Source organism: Castanea sativa, chromosome 10, assembly GCF_040712315.1.
Source record: "Castanea sativa cultivar Marrone di Chiusa Pesio chromosome 10, ASM4071231v1".
Classification (NCBI taxonomy): Eukaryota; Viridiplantae; Streptophyta; class Magnoliopsida; order Fagales; family Fagaceae; genus Castanea; species Castanea sativa.
In genome coordinates this window covers 19,420,895-19,444,164 of record NC_134022.1, presented here as the reverse complement: position 1 = coordinate 19,444,164, position 23,270 = coordinate 19,420,895, and the positions used below count along the sequence as shown (strand labels likewise).

General features: G+C 34.9%; 1 protein-coding gene and 1 pseudogene across 1 annotated transcript; both read right to left on the bottom strand.

Annotated features, from left to right (window-relative positions):
- Positions 1 to 3,175: 3,175 nt before the first annotated feature.
- On the bottom strand, positions 3,176 to 7,822 carry LOC142612173 (putative disease resistance protein RGA3; annotated as a pseudogene).
- On the bottom strand, positions 7,822 to 11,942 carry LOC142613896 (uncharacterized). Its single transcript, XM_075786417.1, has 10 exons — positions 11,717 to 11,942; positions 10,997 to 11,161; positions 10,521 to 10,701; positions 10,275 to 10,331; positions 10,111 to 10,181; positions 9,716 to 9,794; positions 9,570 to 9,629; positions 8,830 to 8,933; positions 8,674 to 8,734; positions 7,822 to 8,311 (listed from the first exon to the last, which is right to left on the bottom strand). The coding sequence occupies exons 1-10, from the start codon at positions 11,848 to 11,850 to the stop codon at positions 7,934 to 7,936; spliced, it is 1,290 nt and encodes a 429-aa protein (XP_075642532.1). The 5' UTR covers positions 11,851 to 11,942; the 3' UTR covers positions 7,822 to 7,933.
- Between the last annotated feature and the right edge of the window lie 11,328 nt (positions 11,943 to 23,270).

The window sequence follows — 23,270 nt, the reverse complement described above, 5'->3', positions numbered from 1 at the left end:
TCCTTTTCACGTACTGTTCCATGATGAGAAGGCCAAATTGGACTTCTTTGAGAACTTTTCACGACGAGGCATTCATTTGGAACGCCAAGTCATTCTGTCCGATTTTTCAGACACTAATCTACCCACTGTCATTCACAGTAAGGGTTGGGAGTCACTTTGTGACATTCCAGTCACGTGTCCTTCCATGATCATTCAGGAGTTCTATTCTAACATACATGGATTTGACACTTCTATACCCCAGTTTGTCACTCGCATTCGGGATATACGCATGGTAATTACTCCGGGTATTGTGTCCGAGGTACTACACGTTCCTAGGGTAGAGTATCCTGACTATCCTGGTTGTGAGCATCTGAGGATTGTGTCTAAAGACGAACTCTCGTCTTGTTTCTGTGAGACACCTTCTTTTTGGGGTGATCATTAGTTCACCCGTTGCACGACCTTTACTAAAGGCTCGAGGTTCCTTAACATGTTTATGACTTTTGTTCTCCATCCTCTTTCTCACTATAACACTATCACAGAGCCTCGTGCTCGCTTTTTTCTTTCCCTCATTGAGGACCTTACCATAGATTTCCCTTCTCACTTCATTATGTCCCTTATAGATGTCTATAAGGATATGACGACCCGTGATAAGCTCATTTTCCCTTCAGCTATCACGTAGCTCCTTCGCCATTTCTCTGTCTCCTATCCTGAGTCTACCCACTTCTCTTACATGTGTGCTATTGATGCCACTACCGTTAAGCAAAGTTTTGCACAGCTTCGCTCGAGGCGGACTCAGACTAAGACGGCTGCTCCTCCAGCTTCTACCGCTCCATTCACCTCCGCTCCTTTGCCTTCAGCAGGTGGAGTGACTCTTGAAGCCATCATGGTACAGCTTGTGCACATGGATGCTTGCCTAGACACACTTAGTGATGAGTTGTGTCAGGTGAACACCCGTGTGGGTCATATTGCACAACGACAGGCTATGATGGGTGGTTTCACGGTTGCTTCTTCTCCATCTCCACCGGCATTCGAGGATGAGAGTGACGATGGCTCCGGCAGTGATGAAGATGAGGATGCTGGCTCACCTAGTGATGATGATATGTCTACTTGATGTACTTACCCCTTTGTCATCCGTGACAAAAAGGGGAAGTAGTTTTGAGATGAGAGTAGTCATATTCATAAGGGGAGGGTTAGTTAGGAGATAAGGGGAGTGTTCTTGAGTGTTTATGAGGGATGTAGTGAGGATTTTGATGTATCTTTTTCTTCTTTATAGTTTAGATACATTGATCTTTACATGTGTTGTTTCTTTTCTCCCTTTATACACATGTTTCTTATTTATTGTACACAATCTTTTATTTTTGTTTCACACAAAGATGCCTTGATGAGTTTTGTTTAAGTATTTCAGAAATACAGGTTTTCAAAGTTTTCTTTGCCATAAACTCTCTTCTTGTAAAGTTTTTCAAGAGTTTGTGTTAGGATAGATTTTATTGTACTTAACGAGTGAGTATGAGTTGAGTGATTTATGAATTCTCTCATATGTTCATTTGTTTATTATAGTTTTGTCACGGATTGCTAAAGGAGGAGATTGTTAGGACATATGTGATTGGATGTTAGGAACATATGTCAACATTTTATGTATTGGCTAATCCTTTGAAAAAACTCACTTTACTTGTAATTGGAAAGATCTAGGATGTGTTTAATACTTCAAGAAACAAGATTTCAAGTTCACGTCCAAGTATTGAAACTATGCAAGTCTGTCCAAGAATCAAGTAATGAAGTGCTGGATTTTAAAACTCGACAGTTAGTATTTATCAAGGTTAAAAAGCTATTGAAGCCCGTGGCTCGACAATTAGCTCGATAGATGGCTATCAATTAAGGTTTATGAAACTCAGTTTTTCTGGACTGTATTTCATCCAATCCATGAGTATGTATTTGTTCTTTCTTTTCTCACAACCCTAAACATATATAAGGATTATTTTAAGGACCGTATTAGGTTGCACAACCAAGAGCACAATTGCACAAGAGCATAATTCCTCAAGTGTAACTGAAAACCTAGTTTGCCTTAGTTGTTGAGAAGTTGCTGTGTTTGTACACCATAGGGTTTTGTGACCAACCAACTTCATGATCTTCATCATTTGATGACCAGAAAAAATTTGCAGCCAACATCCTTTCTCAAGTTGGTGATCAAGTCGCATACTGGGATCCGCGCATCTTTTGGTTAGTCACGTACTGGGAGCCGTGCAATACAAGGAGAAATTGTCACTACAGAACAAGTCCAATTGGGTATTGAAGTAAGGGTTCAACTGTAGGTTGGTATAAGGTACTAGGTTTCCTTTACATGTAACCACTTATTTTGATAATAGTGGATTCTTGGGAGTGGTGACCTTAAAATCACCCGGTGGGATTTTTGTCATGTAGGCTTTCCCCATTCGTAAACAAATTACTGTGTCAAATTTAGTTTCCGCTGCATTTAGTTATTTGGTAATTTGTTTGTGCTGCCATGCTCATTTCATGTAATTAAACCTAATTAATTTACTTGGCTAATTAATTGGTTAATTCATCACAAGGGGTCAATACATTTTTAGCCTAACTTGTCGGAGAAGCATCAATTTACTTGTAGTCCAAAACTGTACCTTAAAGCAAACAACTTATAACATGCAAAGTTGTTACAATCTTACTGTTGAATCACCACTTCTAGAGACAAGAAACCACCTAAAGTAAATACAAAAGCAAGAGAGGACACAAATCTGGCAATAGAAACAAAAAAGCGACAGAAATTAGTCTCTAGCAGCTACAATACATACATAAGAAGATAAAAGATAACTTATTTGATAAAGATTTAATAGGGAATATTAACATCTTGTAGACTCGAACCTCAGCGACTCGATTTAGTCTTTTCAGCTCCCGAAGGCTGATAGCAAGCAAAGCCTAAATTTAGCTCTTGGGAGATTTTGCTATCTTTGGCAATACCAAGTGCCTTGTAGGCTTGAACCTCAGCCACTAGGTTTACTGCAAGCACACATAATAGGAAATTAAGATCCATCAGGCTTTACCTCAGAGCAAGTACATTTCAATACACAAAATATGAACATACTCAGTTATCCATTCATGGCAAATTCACAACTCAAAGACATTAAAATAAACAAGCAAGCAGTTACCTTTTTGCTCATCCTTAGGATTTCAGAAATTCAAATCCTTAACGATGGTCAGAGATCTCAATTTTGGAGATGTGAGCAATGTTATACCAATCCTCGCCACGATCATTCTTGCATCGCCTCTTTAGATGTGGAAACCCTACAATTCTCAATTTTTTGAGTGCCGTAAGATTCTTTAGCTCCTCTGGTATAAACCTTAGATTAGAGTAGTACTCAATTTCCAAATATGAAAGCAACGTGAGGCATCCTATCTGTTTCGGCAGAGAAGACAAGCCTTCACAAACATAGATGCGTAGAGTACGAAGAGCAGTGAGATTTTAAATACCCTCTGGTAGTGACATCAGCTATAGACACCGGTTAATTATTAAGTCCCCAAGGTTAGTTAAATATTAAATTCCTTCAGAGAAAGAGCAGAATGCATCACAGTCCTGAATCCATAGCTTTTGTAGTGAAGATAAGCCCCGCAAACCATTCACATGAAATGACAAAAGATTTTTAAACCCTGCTATTTCCAGTAGCCGTAAAGAATACAAATTCTGGAGTGTGTCAAGAAGATTTTTGATCTCGTCACAACAATTAAGTTTTAAATCTTTCAATGTGGAAAGATTATTCAACTGGTTTGCTAGTGGCTTGAAATTACACACCAAGGGAATATTCAAGGACTCAAGATCTTATGTTTTTGAAATAGTCCATCTAGAAGAACTATCATCACTGAACTAAATAACATAAGGTCAGAAAGTGAAGTGAGATTCACCACTGAACTAATTAACGTTGCACTATTGATTTTCTTAAATTACAAATTCTCCCAAAAGCTTAAGCTTTTTAGGAAATGGCAAGTTTAATCACTTAATCATAATTCTAACACTCCCTCCTCACTTGTGAACCGAAATTTCCCCTTAGTAAGTGGAGGCCTAACAAGTGGGAATTTAACATTTTAAATGGGAGGTATAGTAAAGACAAGAATCGAACTCAGGATCTCCTACTCTAATACCATGTTAAATTACCGATTCTCCCAAAAGCTTAAGCTTTTTAGGAAATGGAAAGTTTAATCACTTAACAATAATTCTAACAGATTTCAATGTACAAACGTGTAAGTGAAGGAATTATAGGCAACTCAATAATCTTTGGGCACGACGTAATATACAAACTCGTAAGTGAAGGAATTATAGGCAACTCAACTTTGGGCAATATGCGATGGATAATCTGCTTAGGTGGGGAAAACTCTCTCTTTCATTTATTGTTCCCCATTTCTCCAAATTATGCATACAAAGTAAGTTGATATTCCTCAATGAGGGAAACGATATTGCACTATCCCCTTGGAACTCATTGTCAATATATTTCACAGCATGCATGCTAGTTATAGTAAGATCCTTGAGGAATGGCAGTTTGCCAAGGGTTGGCAGAAATTCACATCTTTCACAATAAGAAAGCCAAATTTCAATGAAATTGTGAAGAATAAATCTTGCATCCACGTTGGAAACTTTGAACAATGATAGTGATTTATGCACAGCTCTCTCAGGTTTGAATGAGGTTGGAGACCATCAAGAACATCTTCAACATGTTCCAATACATGGCTCTTGTCCTCTCTTTGCCAAATCAAACTTAGTGAGTGAAGATTTTGTTTCCCAATTTTGCGGTTTTGGCCTCCAATAAATTTCTTATATCTTCAAGTTTCTTTATTGTCAAATAATCTCGAAGGTTTAGTCCCTTTAACTCACTCATCTGATAACCATTTCTCCCGCCAACGATGAAACACTCAATGATTGGAGGCAAATCAATTGTCTCATTCATTCAGGCATACGAGTAAGAGAATTACAATTAGCCATCTCAAGATACATAAGGTTTTTCATGTTCTTCATACCAATAGGCAATTTACAAAGATACCAACAATTATTTAGTTTCAGTGTTTGTAGGTTCAAGAGGCAAGTTGTTGATTCAGGCAAAACACTGACTGTAGAGAAAGACATATCAAGATACCTCAAATGTTTTAAATTGCTGATTGATCGTAATAGTATTTTAGCATCATAATCAAAACCCCACACCCGAAGATACTTTTGTTTCAAAAGAAAGGACAAAAATGCTTTACGCTCACAGTTATAATTAATTGCTACCACAGTGCATGAGCGTAGAGATCGGACTTTGTATATGTCCTCATTTGAAGAAACTATGGTAAAAGAACAGTGACAAATCTTGTATGTAACTTTTAGCTCTGTACCAAATTCCAATGTAGAGCATTTGAACCTCATAATAGACATAGCAAGGTCATGCATAAGATCATGCATTCTACACATTATGCAGCCAGGATCTCCCTAACGTCTTGAAAGAAAGATCTCCAAACTAATTCATTGAAGATATCAAGCCCAACATCATGCAACTCTAATGATCCTTTGAAGGGAATAAAACATTGGTCATCCATAATGTTTTCAGCTTGTCCATCTCAAGGTAGCGTTCTTTGGGGAATACACAACAATAAGCAAAACATTGCTTTAGATGAGGAGGTAGATGGTGATAACACAACCTCAGGGCAGGTAAGATGGAATTCTCACTTGCAAGTAAATCCCAAATTTGACTTTTTCTCATAGATAACCACTCGCTTTACATACTTTTTAAGCACAGAAGGCTTCCAAGAGCCTTTATTGCTAGAGGTACGCCTCCACACTTCTTCACTATTTCCTTACCAATTGATTCCAATCCTGATTTCTCCTCTACCCTTATCATCCTAAATGCACGCCCTTTATATAAGGACCAAGAATCATCCTCAGACAAACATCCCATGTGGTGTATAGGAAGTGTGGCCATCATAAGTGCAACTTTCTCAATCCGAGTTGTCACTATAACCTTACTCCCATTCCCCCCACACCTCAACGCATCTTTTAGGCCATCCCATTTTTCATGGTACTCATTCCAAACATCATCCAAAACAAGTAAAAATTTCCCCCCACACAATTTTTCTTGCAAGCGTTGCTACAGTGGATCCGAATCTACTAACTACATGCACTGCCTTCCATGGACTCTATGGTCACTCTCACCAACCTTTTTATATGGAAGTCATTTGAAACACACACCCAAATTCTCATCTCAAAATGCCTCTCAACCCTTTGATCATTGTATATCAATTGTGCAAGTGTTGTTTTCCCCAAATCCCCTATGCCCCATACTGCATAAATGGCAAGGTTATCTTGGTCAGAAACGATAGTGAGCAACACTTCAATTATCTTTTCTTTCTCCTCATCGCTTCCCTAAATCTCACTTTCATTCACAAGTGAGCTAGTTTGTCGTGCTTCTATATCAAAAACTTCCATGTTTATGTCTCCCTTTCTCGAGTGAAACTTCGATCTCTCTATGGAAATAGTTTCCAGTTTATCCCTCACATTCTTCAACTTATGTGTCATCTTCCTGTGAAATACTACTTACTTGGCTTTTCACACCTTTCTCTCTCTCCACCTTTCGTCTTAGAGCTTCAATTGCAAACTCGTCCAAGACATCATATACATCATAAGCTCCATCTTTGAGCTTTCTTAGCCAATTCCTGACAGCCTCACTGTTCTACTGCTTCTCCTCTGCATCTTGGAGAATAGCTTGGATGGTAGACAGTGTACTTCCAAGATTTTCAAGCTCAGTTCTTAGGCCCCAAGCAACTCCGAATTCTTGAAGTGCATACACGTGAATCACCCACACGCATTTCCAAAAAATACAAATGACGTTACTAAAACAACATTACCAAACAGACCCCAAGTTTCTCACCGTAGAGCTCACGCGCGTGCTCAGAGATTCTTCTATTTTTTTGTAAAAATTTATAATTTAAATTTATTATAATTTTTTTTGTAAGTAACATTTTAGTGGGAGTTAGAAATGTATCTACTTATTAAAAAACGTATATATCTATTTAGTTTAGTTTAGTTTAGTTTTTTTTTTTTTTTTGTATAAACATTGGGTGTTTTTTTTTTAAGGAAAAAAACAGCGTGGGTTGTTTAACTTATTTTTCTATTTAATAATAATAATAATAATAATAATAATAAACATATAGTTACTTTAAGGAACTGGGTTAGTAGAATAGTATTCATATTTTGTAGGCAATGTTTTAGTACAAGTTAGACATGTATTTTTACCAAACTATCATTTAATTTTGTTTCTACTTAAACCTAGAAGTGTAGGGATATTTTGGGGAAAAAAAATTGGTCTATAAAAAAAGCCCCTTAAATAGTAGCATAGATAACTACCCACCACATTTGCTGTTTGTAAAGAAATTTGTGCTTGTAAGTTGAACATTACTTGTAATTTTTTATTGAGGAGGTAAACACGTACTACTAAAGAAAAAAAAAACATATGTAAAACTAATATACCCAAACCAATAGATAGAATCTACAGCTTACAAAGCAACTAGGGTATTGGAACACCAGTAAACTTATAGGCACCTAATTGAACACTGAAATTTTCTTTTTTATATAGTATAGAAGTATAGATTATTATGCTTTGTTTTTCGTTCCTAAAGAGAATGCAGGACCATCATCAAAGAAAACAAAATTTACGTTTAGAAATATTGTTTGGGAGCAACCAAAAAATTAAAAAGGCCTAAATTTTCTTGTCGGAGTTGAGTACGGCTTTCGCTAATAAGAGTCTTTTGGCTCTCTCCATATAAGTGCTCAGCTTATAAGCCCTAAAGAAATATCACACCTACACCCTGCCATAGTTGCTCTTAAATTGTAAATAGTGATATAAATAACTCGGACTACAAATTATAGATCAAACTCGGTCCAAAAATCAGATATAAATGGGCTGTTGACATTGCAAGCAGCTCATCACTGTTTAGTTTTTCTATCATTTCTTGTTCTCTTTCTAAATTCTCGTTTCTCTGTAGAGTACTGCTTTTTAACTAACAAATTGCTCATTGCTGTTTTCACAGCCTCAGCAGCTGCCAGGAAAACTTTTTCCTCAACTGACACACTTCCTTGCAACTTCTCAAGTAGTTTATCTCCGCCAAGAATCTCATTATCTTCCAAGATGGTTGGATCACCAGGACTACTTTTCTCAAAACCTGAGATGATCCTCACTCGGGCCAGAGGAGGGTTATCGAAACCATGCAAGTTAGAGACACCTGTCACCATCCACAATAATCTGGCAGAAGAGCTCATCCCTAGGCTTGTTGGAATGAAGGCCTCGCCCATGATTGAAACTACCTGGAAGAATTGAACCGGATAAAAATATAAAAATCATAAATTTTAGTATGCTTCATGATATATGAGTCTGCATTTAGAAACTCAGTGAAGATGTTCGAATTCACACAATTATTAACACAATCCAAGAAGTATGCCTATTTCATGCTAACATCACAGATGGAATCTAATTCTAAAAGGCTGAACAGGATAGAGTAATTATAAATATCTATGGTATCGTCAATCAAGATCAAGAAGCAGATCCACTAGACACAATGAATCTATTAAATCAAATCATACAAGAGTGCCTGATCAAGGGCAGTCTGTTCTTGTGGGGAGTTGCACTGTAATACTGTTATTATGGCTCAAGTGGTTGATGTCCTTACCCTTGTTATTGAAAGAGTTCGAGTGGAGAGGTCACAGCTCAACAACACTATTCCTTGCAAGCTGCGATCCAAAATGTTAATAAGAACTCAGACCACAAACCAAAAAAAGAATCCACCATGAGGACAGGATTCTATAAGAAAGGCTTAGTGACTTGCCTTTGAGCGGCCACTGCAATCAGTGTACCATCTGGGAAGGTGCATAGATCGGTAACAGCCAGATTGCACTCCTCTTCTTTTCCATTAGACTCTAAAAGCTCTGCCTTCAGGAAGCATGTGAAAATGAAACAAAGTAAACAGCCAGGTTAACAGCGAAAAGCTAAGAAAATTGCACCTCCTAGTTTTAAATATCCTGACCTATTAGGTGAAGGTAAATGACCTTGAATTTTTGGTAGTATAAACATCATTAATGCAGCCTGGGGTGTAATTCAAAGACCATTTATGTTTCTTATGGCTTAAAAACTGTCCATTCCATACAAAAACAAAAAACCATTCTATCCCTAGTTTAAACACTGACCAAATAAGGATCAGGTAATTATTTAAAGACAAATTTTTTAATTGGTAATTACTTTTTTTTTAATTATTTAATTTACTCATGCACCTGGTAAATTTTGAACCCATGGCCTTACCCTACACCCTTCACATGGAGTAGGAGGTGTTGCTTGAGCTAGAGCTCACTGAAATGCAATTACACACCTAGTGGGTTTTGAAAGCATGACCTCACCCTCTGATCCACCTTATTTTTTAAGGAGAGAAGATGCCCTTTGAGCTAGAGCTCATTGGCATTGGAGACATATTTCATGACTTACTACACCAACCCAGGTGAGGGCAATGAGTGATATTTCAGAAGAACAACAGGTCAGCTGGAACCTCAGGAAAACTTAGAAAAAGTGCAATACCTTTGCTCCAACTTCACAGGTATCAAGGAGAGATCCAGAGGATATATCCCACAAGCGAACCTGCAAGAGAGGCATGGATCTACTTATAGTCCAAAACAGTACCTTGAAACAAATTATTTAATCTTGCAAAGTTGTTATGATCTTACTGTTGAATCACCACTTCCAGAGACAAGAAACCCCTGGGGGAAATCTGAAGTGAAAACAAAATCAAGGCAGGATACAAATCTGGCAATAGATACATGAAAGTGGCAGAAATTACTCTCCAGCAACTACAACAATAGTCAAACATGAAGATAAAAGATAACTAATGCAATAAAGATTTAACAGGGAATATTACCACCCTGCAATTGGCACAAATATTTCAATCACCAATCACGTAAATGCTTACAAAAAGAAAAATGCCAAGTCAAATAAAGTAAACTTATTGAGATATTCTTCCAAATTCACATTTTGTGATATTGATAACTTGAATAAGATCAAACCCAATGATGAATTTTGAAGAAGGAAATAGAACAATTATTTTGAAGATGAATTCACTCACTCAGTATGACCAAGGCAAAAACTTTGTATCTCATGAGCTCCATCTAAAGGTTTCTTTGGAAACACAGTAACCTGACATAAGACATATATTTTGTCAAGAGATGACCAAATGGGAAACGAAAGTAGCTATAGCACTTATGCAGTAGGTAGGAAAAGTTGGATTACACGAATTTTGAAATCCCGATCAGCACTAATAACAAACCTCCCATCTGGTGAAAATTCCTGCAAAGAGTATGCATAGCCAGCTCATATGTCAAAATCATGTAAGAGGGAAATTAATCCATGCAAATAAATGAAAAAAGAAAAATTAACATCATATCAAGTTTTTTTTTTTTTTTTATTCTTGAGGAATCATTGAAAAAAATTTGAAAATTACATACTGAGAAGCTCTGCTGTTATATCAATACTCACCAGGCTAGTGATAATGCTACAGTAGTGAGCAAGCAATGGTGCTGCCTTCTTATTGACTAACATTTGATTGCCATCAAAGCCATCTAGGTCCACAACCCAAACGACCCCAAATTTGTCAGCAAAGCATACATACAAACTGTCATTGCTAAGGGCAACTGCACTCACTCTTTTCTCAGAGGGCCTATTTAGAAAGTTGGAAAACTTAATATGAGACAACAAGGAGAAAATCTGGCAGATTGAATGCCATAGAAGAAGCCATGATTATAAGACACATATGGCATAGATTAGACAAGCAGAACAAATCCTCAATGTCAAAGTTATCCCAGACAGATACCATCCAACATTTTGCCTAAGCTTAACCAGCCATGCACAATACAAAATCTTAAACATGAAAATTTCACAATCTCCTCTATCAAGAACTCTTAAGCCTTAAAAGTTTCACAATAGATAAGCCAATTGGGGCTTCAAGAACTTACACAGTACAAATGCAGCACCAAGAATCCGTGGACCATATCTTCACAACTTTATCATCCCCTGCAGATACAAAGAGATTACCATCGGCACTATAACGAATAGCTCTTATGGAATCCTTATGAAAGGGCCCGCTGGTATCATCCACCAAAGAAACTGCACTAACCCCTCTGTAAAGGAAGGAAAAAAAAAGAGAGAAAGAAATTGTTGCTCGATTACATTCTACACTTTCATTGAAAGCCAATGCTAGCTCATTGTGTCAGACACTCATCAAATTTGAACTCTTTTTTTCCCCCAAAAATTCTGATAAATTGGGAACTCCATTTCAATTGACAAAAGCCAAAAGGTAAGAACTTTCATCAAAATCAATCTTTAAATGCTCACTTAGTAGCTGAGAAAACGTAAAAAACTGAATTTTAATAAAATTACCAAACTATGCTGATGCAAGTATTGAACTAACTAAAACGTTATAACAAAAACTGGGTTTTTATTAACTTTCTCTCACATTTCGCAGCAACCAAATAAGGCATAAACTTCATGCTTGAGCAAACACCAACACATTATTAACCTCCAATCCAAAATTAAACAAAAAACACAAACACAGAGACTAATTATATTAAAAAGCTTGTGTTTTTTCAATAAACCGGGTTGACCCCATGTAACAGATCCGAATAAATATTGGACAAACCAAATTCAAAAGTTGGGAGAACATGTTTTTAACTTACTGGAAATCGAAGACGCGAAGGTCCGACCCGACAGCGACGGCAACGGATTTCTGGGTCGGGTGAACCGCTATAAGAGCCGGAGCAACCTCTATATCTTTATTGGTCTCTCCCTCTTCGGTCAGAGTTTCTTCCATTTTTCTTCTTCTTCTTCGCGAAGAGAGACAACTAGGGTTTTTCTTTTTGAGTTTCAGGGTTTCGGCTTTTGGGTTTCGGACCCAGCAAAAAGTGTTCTGATGGGTTTAAGCCCATCTGGGATTTATTTACGAAGCCCAACGGGCCTATGATAAGTGAAGAAACAATACAAACCCATCTAGGCTTTTTTTGTGAAGCCTAACTAAAAAATGAGTTCGTGCACATAATTTTTTCTATTTTTTGGGTAAAATTTAATAATTTACATAAATGGCAAAACTTAGATACAGTAAGTACCTTAGGTATCCCTCTTAAAATTAAAACACATGTCCACTTACTTAACAGTGAAACCAGTGTTAAGTCTCTGTCTATTTCTTTTTTTTCCCCTGTTACTGACTCTTGTACTCCCGCGGAAAACCTCAAAACACAAACCCAACTCCTAACGTTCTCTCTCTCCCTCTCTTTTCTTCTCTTTCTCTCTTTCTTTCCTTCTCTCTCACTTAAATTGGATGAAATAGACAAATCCAGTTCTCTGAATTCTCTATTTCGTTCTATTTTCGCAGAGTAATTGATTGAAACTAAAGTGATTCGTTGGTATGTATTGGCTAAATCTTATTATAGGTTTTCAATTCTAATTGCTAGGTTTGTGTTATTTTGAGGTTTGGTAGAGTTTTTCTTTGTTGATTATTATCTGGGTTTCAATTTTTGTTAATAGGTCTGTGTTATTATGGCTTTGGTTGTTTTGATTTGGGTTTCCAATTCTAGAGGCTGAGTTTGTGTTATTTTGAGGTTTGGTAGAGTTTTCCTTTGGCTATTTCTAATAAAGGTTTCAATTTTCGTTAATGGGTCTGTCTTAGTATTGCTTTGGTTAATTTTAATTTTGGTTTTCAATTATAGTTGCTGAGTTTGTGTTATTTTGAGGTTTGGAAGAGTTTTCATTTGGCTATTTTTTATGAAGGTTTCAATTTTGGTTAATGGGTCTGTTTTACTATTGCTTTGGTTAACTTTAATTTGGGTTTTCAATTATAGTTGTTGGGTTTGTGTTATTTTGAGGTTTGGAAGAATTTTCCAATGGCTATTCTGATTTGGGTGTCAATTGTTCAAATGAAATTAACAGCAGATGGACATTGATTTCTCTGTTCACATTGATGAAGCTGAGTTCTATTTTTTTTTTTTTCCAATCTTTGATTTTTGTCTTTGGTGTTTGATTGATAGTTCAAATCTGAAATTTGGAATTGGAAAGGCAAAAGATTCTTACAACAATCATATACTAATGTTAGAGAATTAAATACAAATATCTTGATTTGCATATTTTGGAAGTTGCTGGATTGATATTAACAATACCTGAAGATGTTTTAATGGCTAGTGAATTTTTTTGGTTTATTTGTCGTATCTTTTAAGACTGCTCTGGTGACTCTCATTAACATTGTAGCTTGATTTTTAAATGTGGTATTTACTGAATCTATAACTTTCATTATTGCAGGAAAATAATGACAATTGGGTTAGCATGATTAAAGATTTGTTCATTTTTTACTCGACCTTTCAGTTGAATCATGTTCTCAAGGAAAATCTTCATTATCGTGTCACAAGATGCAAGGTTGCTCTTGCCTGTTTTCTGTCCAAATTTTTTACAGAAGAAGGTGTTTACTTGCCTTTTCCCTTCACTGCTTGCTTCTTAGAAGACATGGTAGTTTAATGGAGACATAAAGTGATTTGCAGCTCAACCATTTCAAACGGCAGAGAGGCAGTTCGTGTTAGATTGAATAGGCAGTAGGACTTAAGCTGTTGAATATATTCAAATTATTCTGTACAATTGCAAGCTATTTAAAAATTGCACAACAAGCATTGTATTTAATTAGTGAATTCTGTTTTTACTTTAGTGAATTCTCTTTTGCAATATGCCATGTGATATTTGTGATGTGAGTTCACAATTTAATAAAACACCGTTCACTTCATTTTACTATCAAAACTAAGCTTTTTTTTTTTTTTTTAAGTGGGGTATTTACGCCATTTCATTTGAATTTATTGTGAGTTATGGCTCTATCTTCACCACAAGTTGCCTCATCCTTTATAAAAAGAGTCCACACCTGCCTTCATTTGCCTGCACTTAAAGATAATAACGAGAACTAATAGTGCAAGAAACCAAGGACCTATAGTTGAATGCAAACAATTCAACTCTTTTGTTGAATGTGAGTGAGATAACATGTTTTTCTTGAAGGACTTCAAACCTTTGGCAAGAATTGGGGCATCAACTCTGGCATATTAAGAGCTGCTACACAATATCAAATATCTGGCTATGCTAGGACTGCAACTTGGATAGTGTTGGTTGTCAGACCAGTTCACTAGATGTCTTTAATTGAGGTGGTTGAATATTAAACTGCTTGTATCACCATGCTTGTAGCAATCATAAACATATTGGGGCTTCTATCAAATTCTTAGTCTCTAACTCCATGAATAGTAACATCATTCTCTGCACATTCAATGCCAAAAGAGAAACAAGTGGAAAACACATTGGTTCATTTGTTTGCAAGCCATTAACTGCAGTACTTGTTCACTGCAGAATGAGTCATAAATTTCAACACATGGAAATGTTTAAACTTTTGAGCAAAATGATACGGATGTTTAACTAAGGACTAATGGTGGGGTGGATGCAGCCAGCTTGGCTGTCCAGGTTGTGGACTCTCTTATCAAATCACCTAACAACATTTTTTTGTAACCTTATATATCAAGGGTGTGCCAATTTGTAATGTTCATTTGTAGAGGTCATCATCATTGTTTAGTTTTCCATCTCTTTTTCTAATCCATTAGCTCTTTAATGAGCTCTTGGAATGTAATGAAGTAGGTGTAGGCTCATGACTCTTTCTATACCCATGGCTTTTGGTGGTGTAATTGGGATGGTATTAGTTTAAGTTTTATCAAGAAGATGGAGGGAAAAAAGGATTAGGGGGGTGGGAAGCTTGTCAAGTGATGAAAGTTGCCTTAGAGGGAATGAGATATTGCTTTATAAATGGATTGAGGCAATCAAAAAAGTAAATTATTAGAAAAAGATCAATTAATTTGAGTGTTTTTACTCTTATCAGCCCCCCCCCCCCCAATTAAAAATTGAGCTAGTTATGTTATATAATGATAAGGAAGTTGTTCCAAAAGAGAAGCTATGTAAGATTATGCTATCAAAGAAAACCATCCTGAACAATGGTTGCAAAAGTGTGCCAATTGAAATAAAAGTGAATCTTGATGTCAAACAAGGGATTTTGTTCCAGGGATTTTGCCCCAATTCCTACCAAAGGGTTGAAGACCTTCAAGAAAAACATACTATCTCACTTGCATTCAATAAAAGAGCCGCACTGTTTGCATTCAACTATAGGTCTCTGTCCTATCCAAAAAAAAAAAATATAGGTCCTTGGAATTCAATCATGTAGTTTGTTGGAGTTTTGCTTTTTTAGCAGAGCTGTAATCTGATTTGGTGAACACTTGACGAGCTAGATTATTGTAATAAAGAAAGTATGGGTAAAAACAGTTCAAGTTTGAGATGATTGTAATAAAGAAAGTAAGGCAAAATAGTTAAAATTATCAAAAGTCAGTAATGAATTTGGATCAGAAAAAGTACCCAATAATAAAGAAGTTACAACTGATAAGTTATAACGATAGAAGTACCCAAAACACGCATCTGTAAATAAACTGATAAGTGACAACAAAACAAAGTAATGTAACTCGTAGCAATCAGTAAACAAATTAATGTCACTTGTAGCAATCATTAAAGAGATGTTTGCATCTTCATCCAAGACCACGCTAAACTTCTTGCATGCTAAACTCCTTGCCCATGCTAACACAGTGGTCTGCCAAAAACAAAAACTCATGATTTATTAATCACATCAATAAATATGCCTCAACCTCTGAATCAAACTCCATTCCAATTTTTGGAGTTATATCTTCTTTAGTGTCTATATTTTCTCCAATTTTTGGAGTTGTATCTTCCTCTGAGTCGTTTCTAAAATAAAAAAACTTCCTCTGAGTCAACAAACACAACTTCTTCAAGGTTGCTCTTCCCATCTTTCTCCATAACTAGTAAATTAACAAACACAACTTATTACTTTTGATGAACTAAGTTCACTAAAAATATAAAAAAAAATTACTACAATATATAAAGGAATTGTTGAAAGAAGTTTAAGAAACAAATGTTTTGCAGTATATATGCATGAAGAAAGAATCAATAGAAGTAACATGGATTGGTGTTCTAAATTAGCAACCAATCCATGCCTCATACTTTGTAGAAAATAAGATTTCAATTCATCAATGTGCAATGCAAAGTTCATATGTGCTAGGAGCTTTTACAAGGGTCTGATAGCTAATGAACCCAACTTCAAGATTAAAATGAACTCTACAAGGGACATAGAAGGGCATGGAACATTAGTCTCCTCAATTGTTGCGGAGAATTATGTAGTGGGTGCATCATAAATTGACACCCAAATCAGAATAGCCATTTGAAAACTCTTCCAAACCTCAAAATAACACAAACCCAGCAACTATAATTGAAAACCCAAATTAAAATTAACCAAAGCAATACTTAGACAGACCCTTTAACCAAAATTGAAACCTTCATCAGAAATAGCCAAAGGAAAACTCTTCCAAACCTCAAAATAATACAAACTCAGCAACTATAATTGAAAACCCAAATCAAAATTAACCAAAGCAATACTAAGACAGACCCATTAACCAAAATTGAAACCTTTATTAGAAATAGCCAAAGGAAAACTCTACCAAACCTCAAAATAACACAAACTCAGCAGCTAGAATTGAAAACCCAAATCAAAACAAACCAAAGCAATAATAACACAAACCCAATAGCATAAATTGATAACCCAGATCATGATCAACAAAGAAAAACTCTACCAAACCTCAAAATGACACAAACCCAGCAACTAGAATTGAAAACCTATAATGAGATTAGCCAATACATACCAACGAATCACTTTAGTTCCAGCCAATTAATCTGCGAAAACAAAGCGAGATAGAGAATTCAGAGAGCTAGTATCATCTATTTCATCCAATTTGAGAGAGAGAAAGAGAAGAAAAGAGAGGGAGAGAGAGAACGTTAGGAGCTGGGTTTGTGTTTTGAGGTTTTCCGCGGGAGTACAAGAGTCAATAACAAGGGAAAGAAAAGAAATAGACGGAGACTTAACGCTGGTTTCATTGTTAAGTAAGTGGACATGTGTTTTAATTTTAAGAGAGGTACCTAAGGTACTGTATCTAAGTTTTGCCCTTACATAAATTATAATTTGGGATTAATATATTTTCCAATAAAAAAAAAACTAAGGAATGTGATGAGTATTAAGCATTTACGGGATAAAACCCTCCAAAACAATTGTAAGCACAAGATCCATGTGTTTATATTATTCGATATCAAAAGCCAACAATACATAATCCATAAGATCATATAAAATTAATAGGTGACAGATTAAGGAGTAAGGTTCTCTCTAAAAAAAAAAAGCATTAAGAACCAAGGAAAACCAAAAAAAGGGGACTACCAAAAATAAAATCATAGTAGAAATCCAAGTTTTTAAATAAATTCATGCATAAAATATTAGGATTTAAAGCAGAATTTGTGAATACGGTATTCTTCAATTTTTTTTTTTTTTTTTTTACAAAATAGAATTTTTACTCTAGCATAATTTAAGTGTATATGTGTGTGAAACTCCCTCCTAGAGACTTGAACCTCGGCCCTTGCCCCCACAACTCATAAGCATTTATGCTTGTGGAGAGATCACCGCACAAGGGTGCGCAGTTGTTTTCAATGATTTTAATAGAATTTAAAATTTTAAAATTGATCCTAAATGAAACTTTGGAAATAATTTGGAGGAGAAGTTTCATGCTTTCAGCTACTTGGTGAATATTTTGTACGAGGCTAGCACTATTATGTGATTGTATGGTAGATTGGTTGTATAGTAGTGAAGCTGCAATCACATTTATAATCAGCTTGCACAGTTGCACCTATTAACTGTTGCTTTCTTTCTTTTTTTGGTGAGGGGGGGCGGATATAAGATTATAAGTAGAAAGTACACCTATTTGCTAGAATAAGTTTCCAAACCAAGAAACAAAACACAATGGGTAAGGGATACTTAATGTCGTCAGAAGCCTAAAAATAGTTTCTTTCCTAGTGTGTATTGGTGTCCAAAAAACACAAATTATCTTGATCACATCATTGCAACATTTAATTAGAGTTATAACATTTTACTATCCAAAAAAAATACCGTTACAAAATAAATAAATAAAAGATAAATTTTGCTTTTTCTAGTTATCTAAATTTGAGACGAAGAATAGAATTCAAATATTGGTAGAACCTTAGATAGAGACAATTCCAAATCAATTCCTAACCAAACACTTTGTTTATCAAGCAATGAGCATCCTTCCCTATCGGACAACCAACAGCCAGTTTGAGTGCTAGAGTCTCAATTTCATATGAAACACCCATATTTTTCTTAAAAGAGAAGGCAAAAGTGGAAGGGAGATGAAGAAGGTTTAAAATTTTAAGAGAGGGACATTTTAGATCTGTTGATCTTGTTTTTAAAAAAGCAGGGAAAATGTGGGTTTTAGTTAGCTCAGCTGATAAAATCTCTAATGGTTGTATAAGAGATCTATGGTTCAATCCCCGCTTACACTAAAAACTAATTGGTGTCTTGGTCTAGTAATAAAGAGCAATTATCAAAAGTGGACGCCATAGGTTGAAACTCTCTAAAAAAAAAAAAACAGGGAAAAGTATATATATTATTAAAATTATACATGCAAAAGAATCATAAAAGAGATGAGTAACAAATTGCAAACATAGTTCATCAAACAAAAATTATCAATGGGTAAGAAATTTCTTCTCTCTCTCTCTCTCTCTCTCTCTCTCTCTCTCTCTCTCTCTCTCTCTCTCTCTCTCTCTCTCTCTCTCTCTCTCTCTCTCTCTCTCAATGCTCCTCATAGCCTTGTGAATCCTAGTAATGCCTTTGGAATGAAAGGATTTGATGTCGATGAGTATTCATCAATTTGAAGAAGACAAAATTATATTTGAATCAACATCATAAAACTTCATTGATTCAGTGACATTGAACTCCACAATTGCTTCCTTTACATAAGCCCGGATGATGCTGCAAAAAGATATTAAAATAATTAGACAAAATTTCATTTGACATGAAAGAGAGAAAAAAAAAAACTCCTTAAAAACAATGTATAAAAAAAATGGAATAGAAAATTTTACTACTTATTTAAAAAAAATAAAAGTTCATTGTATTTGTGCTAGTCCTTCACCACAAACACTGTGCTACCTTTGTCCCCAAAATTTACAACCGTATTATCGAAAATAAGATTCATGTGTTAAAAAAAAATTCATAAAATGGGGAAAAAATAGAACCCATTATCAAACAAAGTTTAATAGAGAAAAAAATAAAAAATAAAAACTCACATGGATTGAAATTGAAGTTGGAGAATGCATGTGAGGGTGCGAAAACAAATGGGTTTGGAATAAGTAGAAAAGGGAGAGAGATATGAGAGTGATGGATGTGGGAGTTTTCATTTAGAAAAATGATCCAACCAAATTGTGGTGATACAGTTAGCAATTTGAAAACCAACAGGAGAATAGTAATGTCTAAATTTAAGGGATATGGATGAAAAGTTATAGTGATATTTTTATCGTATGAGTGTTTTTTTTTTCCCCCTCTTCCTTAATTTCCATATAAAGAAGAATTGTTATAAAAAAAAAAAAGAATTGTTATTAAAAAATTAAAAAAATAAGAATTGATTTGAAAAAACAAAAAACGTGAGATCTCATATTAAGGAGTAGAGCAAGGGAAACGTGAATTAAAAAAAAAAACCTAATATCAAAAAGGAAAAAAAAAATAAAGAGGTAAGAATTGAAAAAAAAAAAAAAAAAACCAACTTAGGGGAAGTTAGACGTGGGTTAAAAAAAAAAGAAATAGATAACGAAAAAAAAAATTGCGGTCAATTAAATAAGAAAAAATCACATAAAAAAAAAAAAAAAAGAAGAGAAAAGTGTAAATGTGGAGTTAGGGAGGAAATTCAAATTTCTTAATACTTTTTTTATAAAAAAAATTTAAATTTATTCTATTTCATATGCAATATTGTGAAAATGTTGTAGATATAGCATTTCTCAAAAAAAAAAAAAAAAGTGGATGGCAAGGGAATGAATTTAGGGTTTTAACTTTTTAACGTGGGTTTCTAAAATTAAAAAAAAAAAAAAAACACTTTAACGCCGGTTTAAAAAAAAATATTTTCGGCCAATTAAAAAAATAAAGAAAGAGAAAAGTTTAGAAGTGAAGTTTGCTTCTGAATAAGTGGGTTAGTAGGGAGAAATTATAAAGTCGTCATAATGGACTAAGTTATTTTTGTCTAGTAGTCTACCATTCCATTAAAAGACTCTTGCTTGTTTAAAATTTTGTTAACTCATTTTATGATAAATAAAAATTAAAGTAAAAGATAAAAAAGTTTAAACCTATCTATTCAAAATCAAAATTAAACCTATCTGATTATTTAAACAATTCAGTTGCATTGGAGACTTTGTGGTCATTTGCCCACTTGAACTGACATCTCTTTTACCTTCGATTACTCTGTTCTCTCTATTTTGTCTTGTTTTGTATTGTCGCAATGAGTTTTTAGAACACAATGGATTCATTTCTTGGTTGGTAACAAAACATAAGCTATGGATTTTGCATTTGTGGTTGTTTCAGCAATCAATATATATACTTGGCCAATTCAAACAATTCGTACAACGAGGCATGGTGAAGTATGTAAAATAAATATATAAAGTAACTCTAAAAATCCTCTCTTTGCCACAAGCCAAAAAATTCCTCTCGTGGCAAGGTGCTCTATCATTTTTATTTGCTAAGAGAAAAAGATTTTATTAAAATACGAAGTAGTGAACATCAAAGCAATACCAAAGAAGAGGACTTGCTGCTGTCCTTAGAAATTACATCAAGAAGGGCCTTGGGTCCAGAATCAACATTAAAACTACCCCAAAACCTTTGTTTAAGAGACTAGGGTCCGTTTGGATAGAACTTATTGCTGAAAACTGAAAACTGAAAATACTGTAGCAAAATAATTTTTAAATGTGTAAATAGTATTGCGGGACCCATTTTTAATAAAAAATTCCTAAAAAAGTACATGCACAGTGCGCGCACAGTATGCGCACAGTATGCACACTGCGCACATGTCCCCTCTGCAGCAGAATCAAAAAAAAAAAAAAAACGCAAAACGTTGAAACGCAACAACTGTATCCAAACCCCCCCTTAGTATATGCTTCTCTTTTAAAAGTGTCTATTATGGGTCCGTTTGGATACAGCTGAAAACTAAAAACTGAAAACACTATAGCAAAATAATTTTTAAATGGTGAATAGTGACGCGGGTCCCATTTTTAATTTTCAAAAATCTGAAAAGTACATGAATAGTGCACCACTGTGCGGTTACTGTTCACGCACAGTGGTGAACAGTGCAGCTGTCCCCTGTTGAAAGATGTGCGCACGAAAAAAAAAAAAAAAAAAAAAAAAAAAAAAAAAAAAAAAAGTCAAAAACGTAAACGCAGGACGCAGCCACCCAATCCAAACACACAGCCAATACATGAAAAGCACGATTTGTCTCTCTACGGGTCCGTTTGGATACAGCTTATTGCTGAAAACTGAAAATTGAAAACTGAAAACACTGTACCAAAATAATTTTTAAATGTGTGAATAGTACCGTGGGTCCCATTTTTAATTTTAAAAAATCTAAAAAGTGAAGTTTGTGGGTCCCGTGAATAGTACACGGGACCCACAAATTTGCTGAAAGTCAACAAAATCGGCTACTGTTCATGCACAGTAGCATGAACACTAGCCGCTTCTCCTATGAAACGCGTGAAGCAGAAGGGCCAAAAAAAAAAAAAAAAAAAACGCTGAACGCAGACGCACCTTTTTTCATCCGTATCCAAACTCAGCCGTACATATCCATTTGAAAGAACAGTTAGGCAAATCTGTAGATAATGAAAGAACTTTAGAAATGCAGCTTTTCTCCATGGAAATTGCATTGCTTTTCTCACCTAACCATGATCCCTATTGCATTTATGTAAACAGATATCCTCAATCGCGGACCATGCAAATATTAATCTCCTTGTCCATTTAATTCTTCTGGATCTCACTTTTAACCCTTAAGGTCCACAATATGATAAAGAACTTTAAGTTGAACTTGTTTTGTAAACAAAGTTATATTGTTGCATATCAACATTCTTGAGCTTAAATGCTTTGTGCTCCACGTGATATGGACCTTACCGAATAAGGGAGAAAATGGTGTTTGAAACAAACAGTGTTTAAATAGATATCATTTAAACACCCTCACACTCTTTTTAAATTTTGTTTTTAAACGGATAGGTTTAAATGTTTTTATCTTTTACTTTAATTTTTATCATAAAATGAGTCCGCAATATTTTAAACAATAGGAAGTTTTTTTGTGGGATGTGGTCTACCATGAGGACCTTATAATTTGTCTTTAGTAGAAGAGTAATCCTATTTTATAGGCAATATTTTAGTAGGAGTTAAAGATGTATTTTTACTTTATTGTCATTTAGTTTTGTCTCTACTTAAACTTAGAAAAATAGGAGTATTTTGGAACAAAAAAAAAATCGGTTCAAATAAAGGAAACCCCTTAAATAATAGTATAGATAACAAGACATGTGAGTATTGTTAAAGTAAGAGAAATGGTTCAAGCTACATAGTTAGCAGCATATTGTAACTATCTCATTAAAAAATAATAATAATAATAATAAAAAGTCTAGACTTCAGACCAAATAGGCAAGAGATCCTTGTAACTATACTCCCCAATTATCAAATTATCCACACACCAAAAAAAAATAGACCAAATAATTCTATGAAATTATGTTGAATTCTTTCCTACTTAGGGTTTGTTTTAACACAGTTTATTGCTGAAAATTAAAAATATTGTAATAAAATAATCTTTAAATATGTGAATAATACTGTAAGACCCAATTTTAAAGTTGTTTTTCTAAAAAAAGAAAAAAAAATACTTATGGGTCCCGTGTACAGTACACAAGACTCAAAAAAACCGGATGAACAAAAAACGTATACTTAATTTATAGATTATACTGCAAGAAAGTGGTGGAAAAAAGTGTGGTCATTCATATGAGGAGAACGAGATTGTGTTAAACGTTGTAATTTGCTTACGAATAATTGTGTTGGTTCGGTGCTGAATTTGACTTGACACATGACACATGGGGTGTGGAAATGTCTTCTGCCATTATTTATAGCAATAGATATATTGATTGATTGATTACTATTTTACCGGTGCTAGACTTTGAATGCTGCCTCTCTAAATAGGACTTCCTGTCAGAACTACAAAGAAGCAATAGAAGTGAAAATAACGCCAAGGATTTTGGCTTTAAAAGATA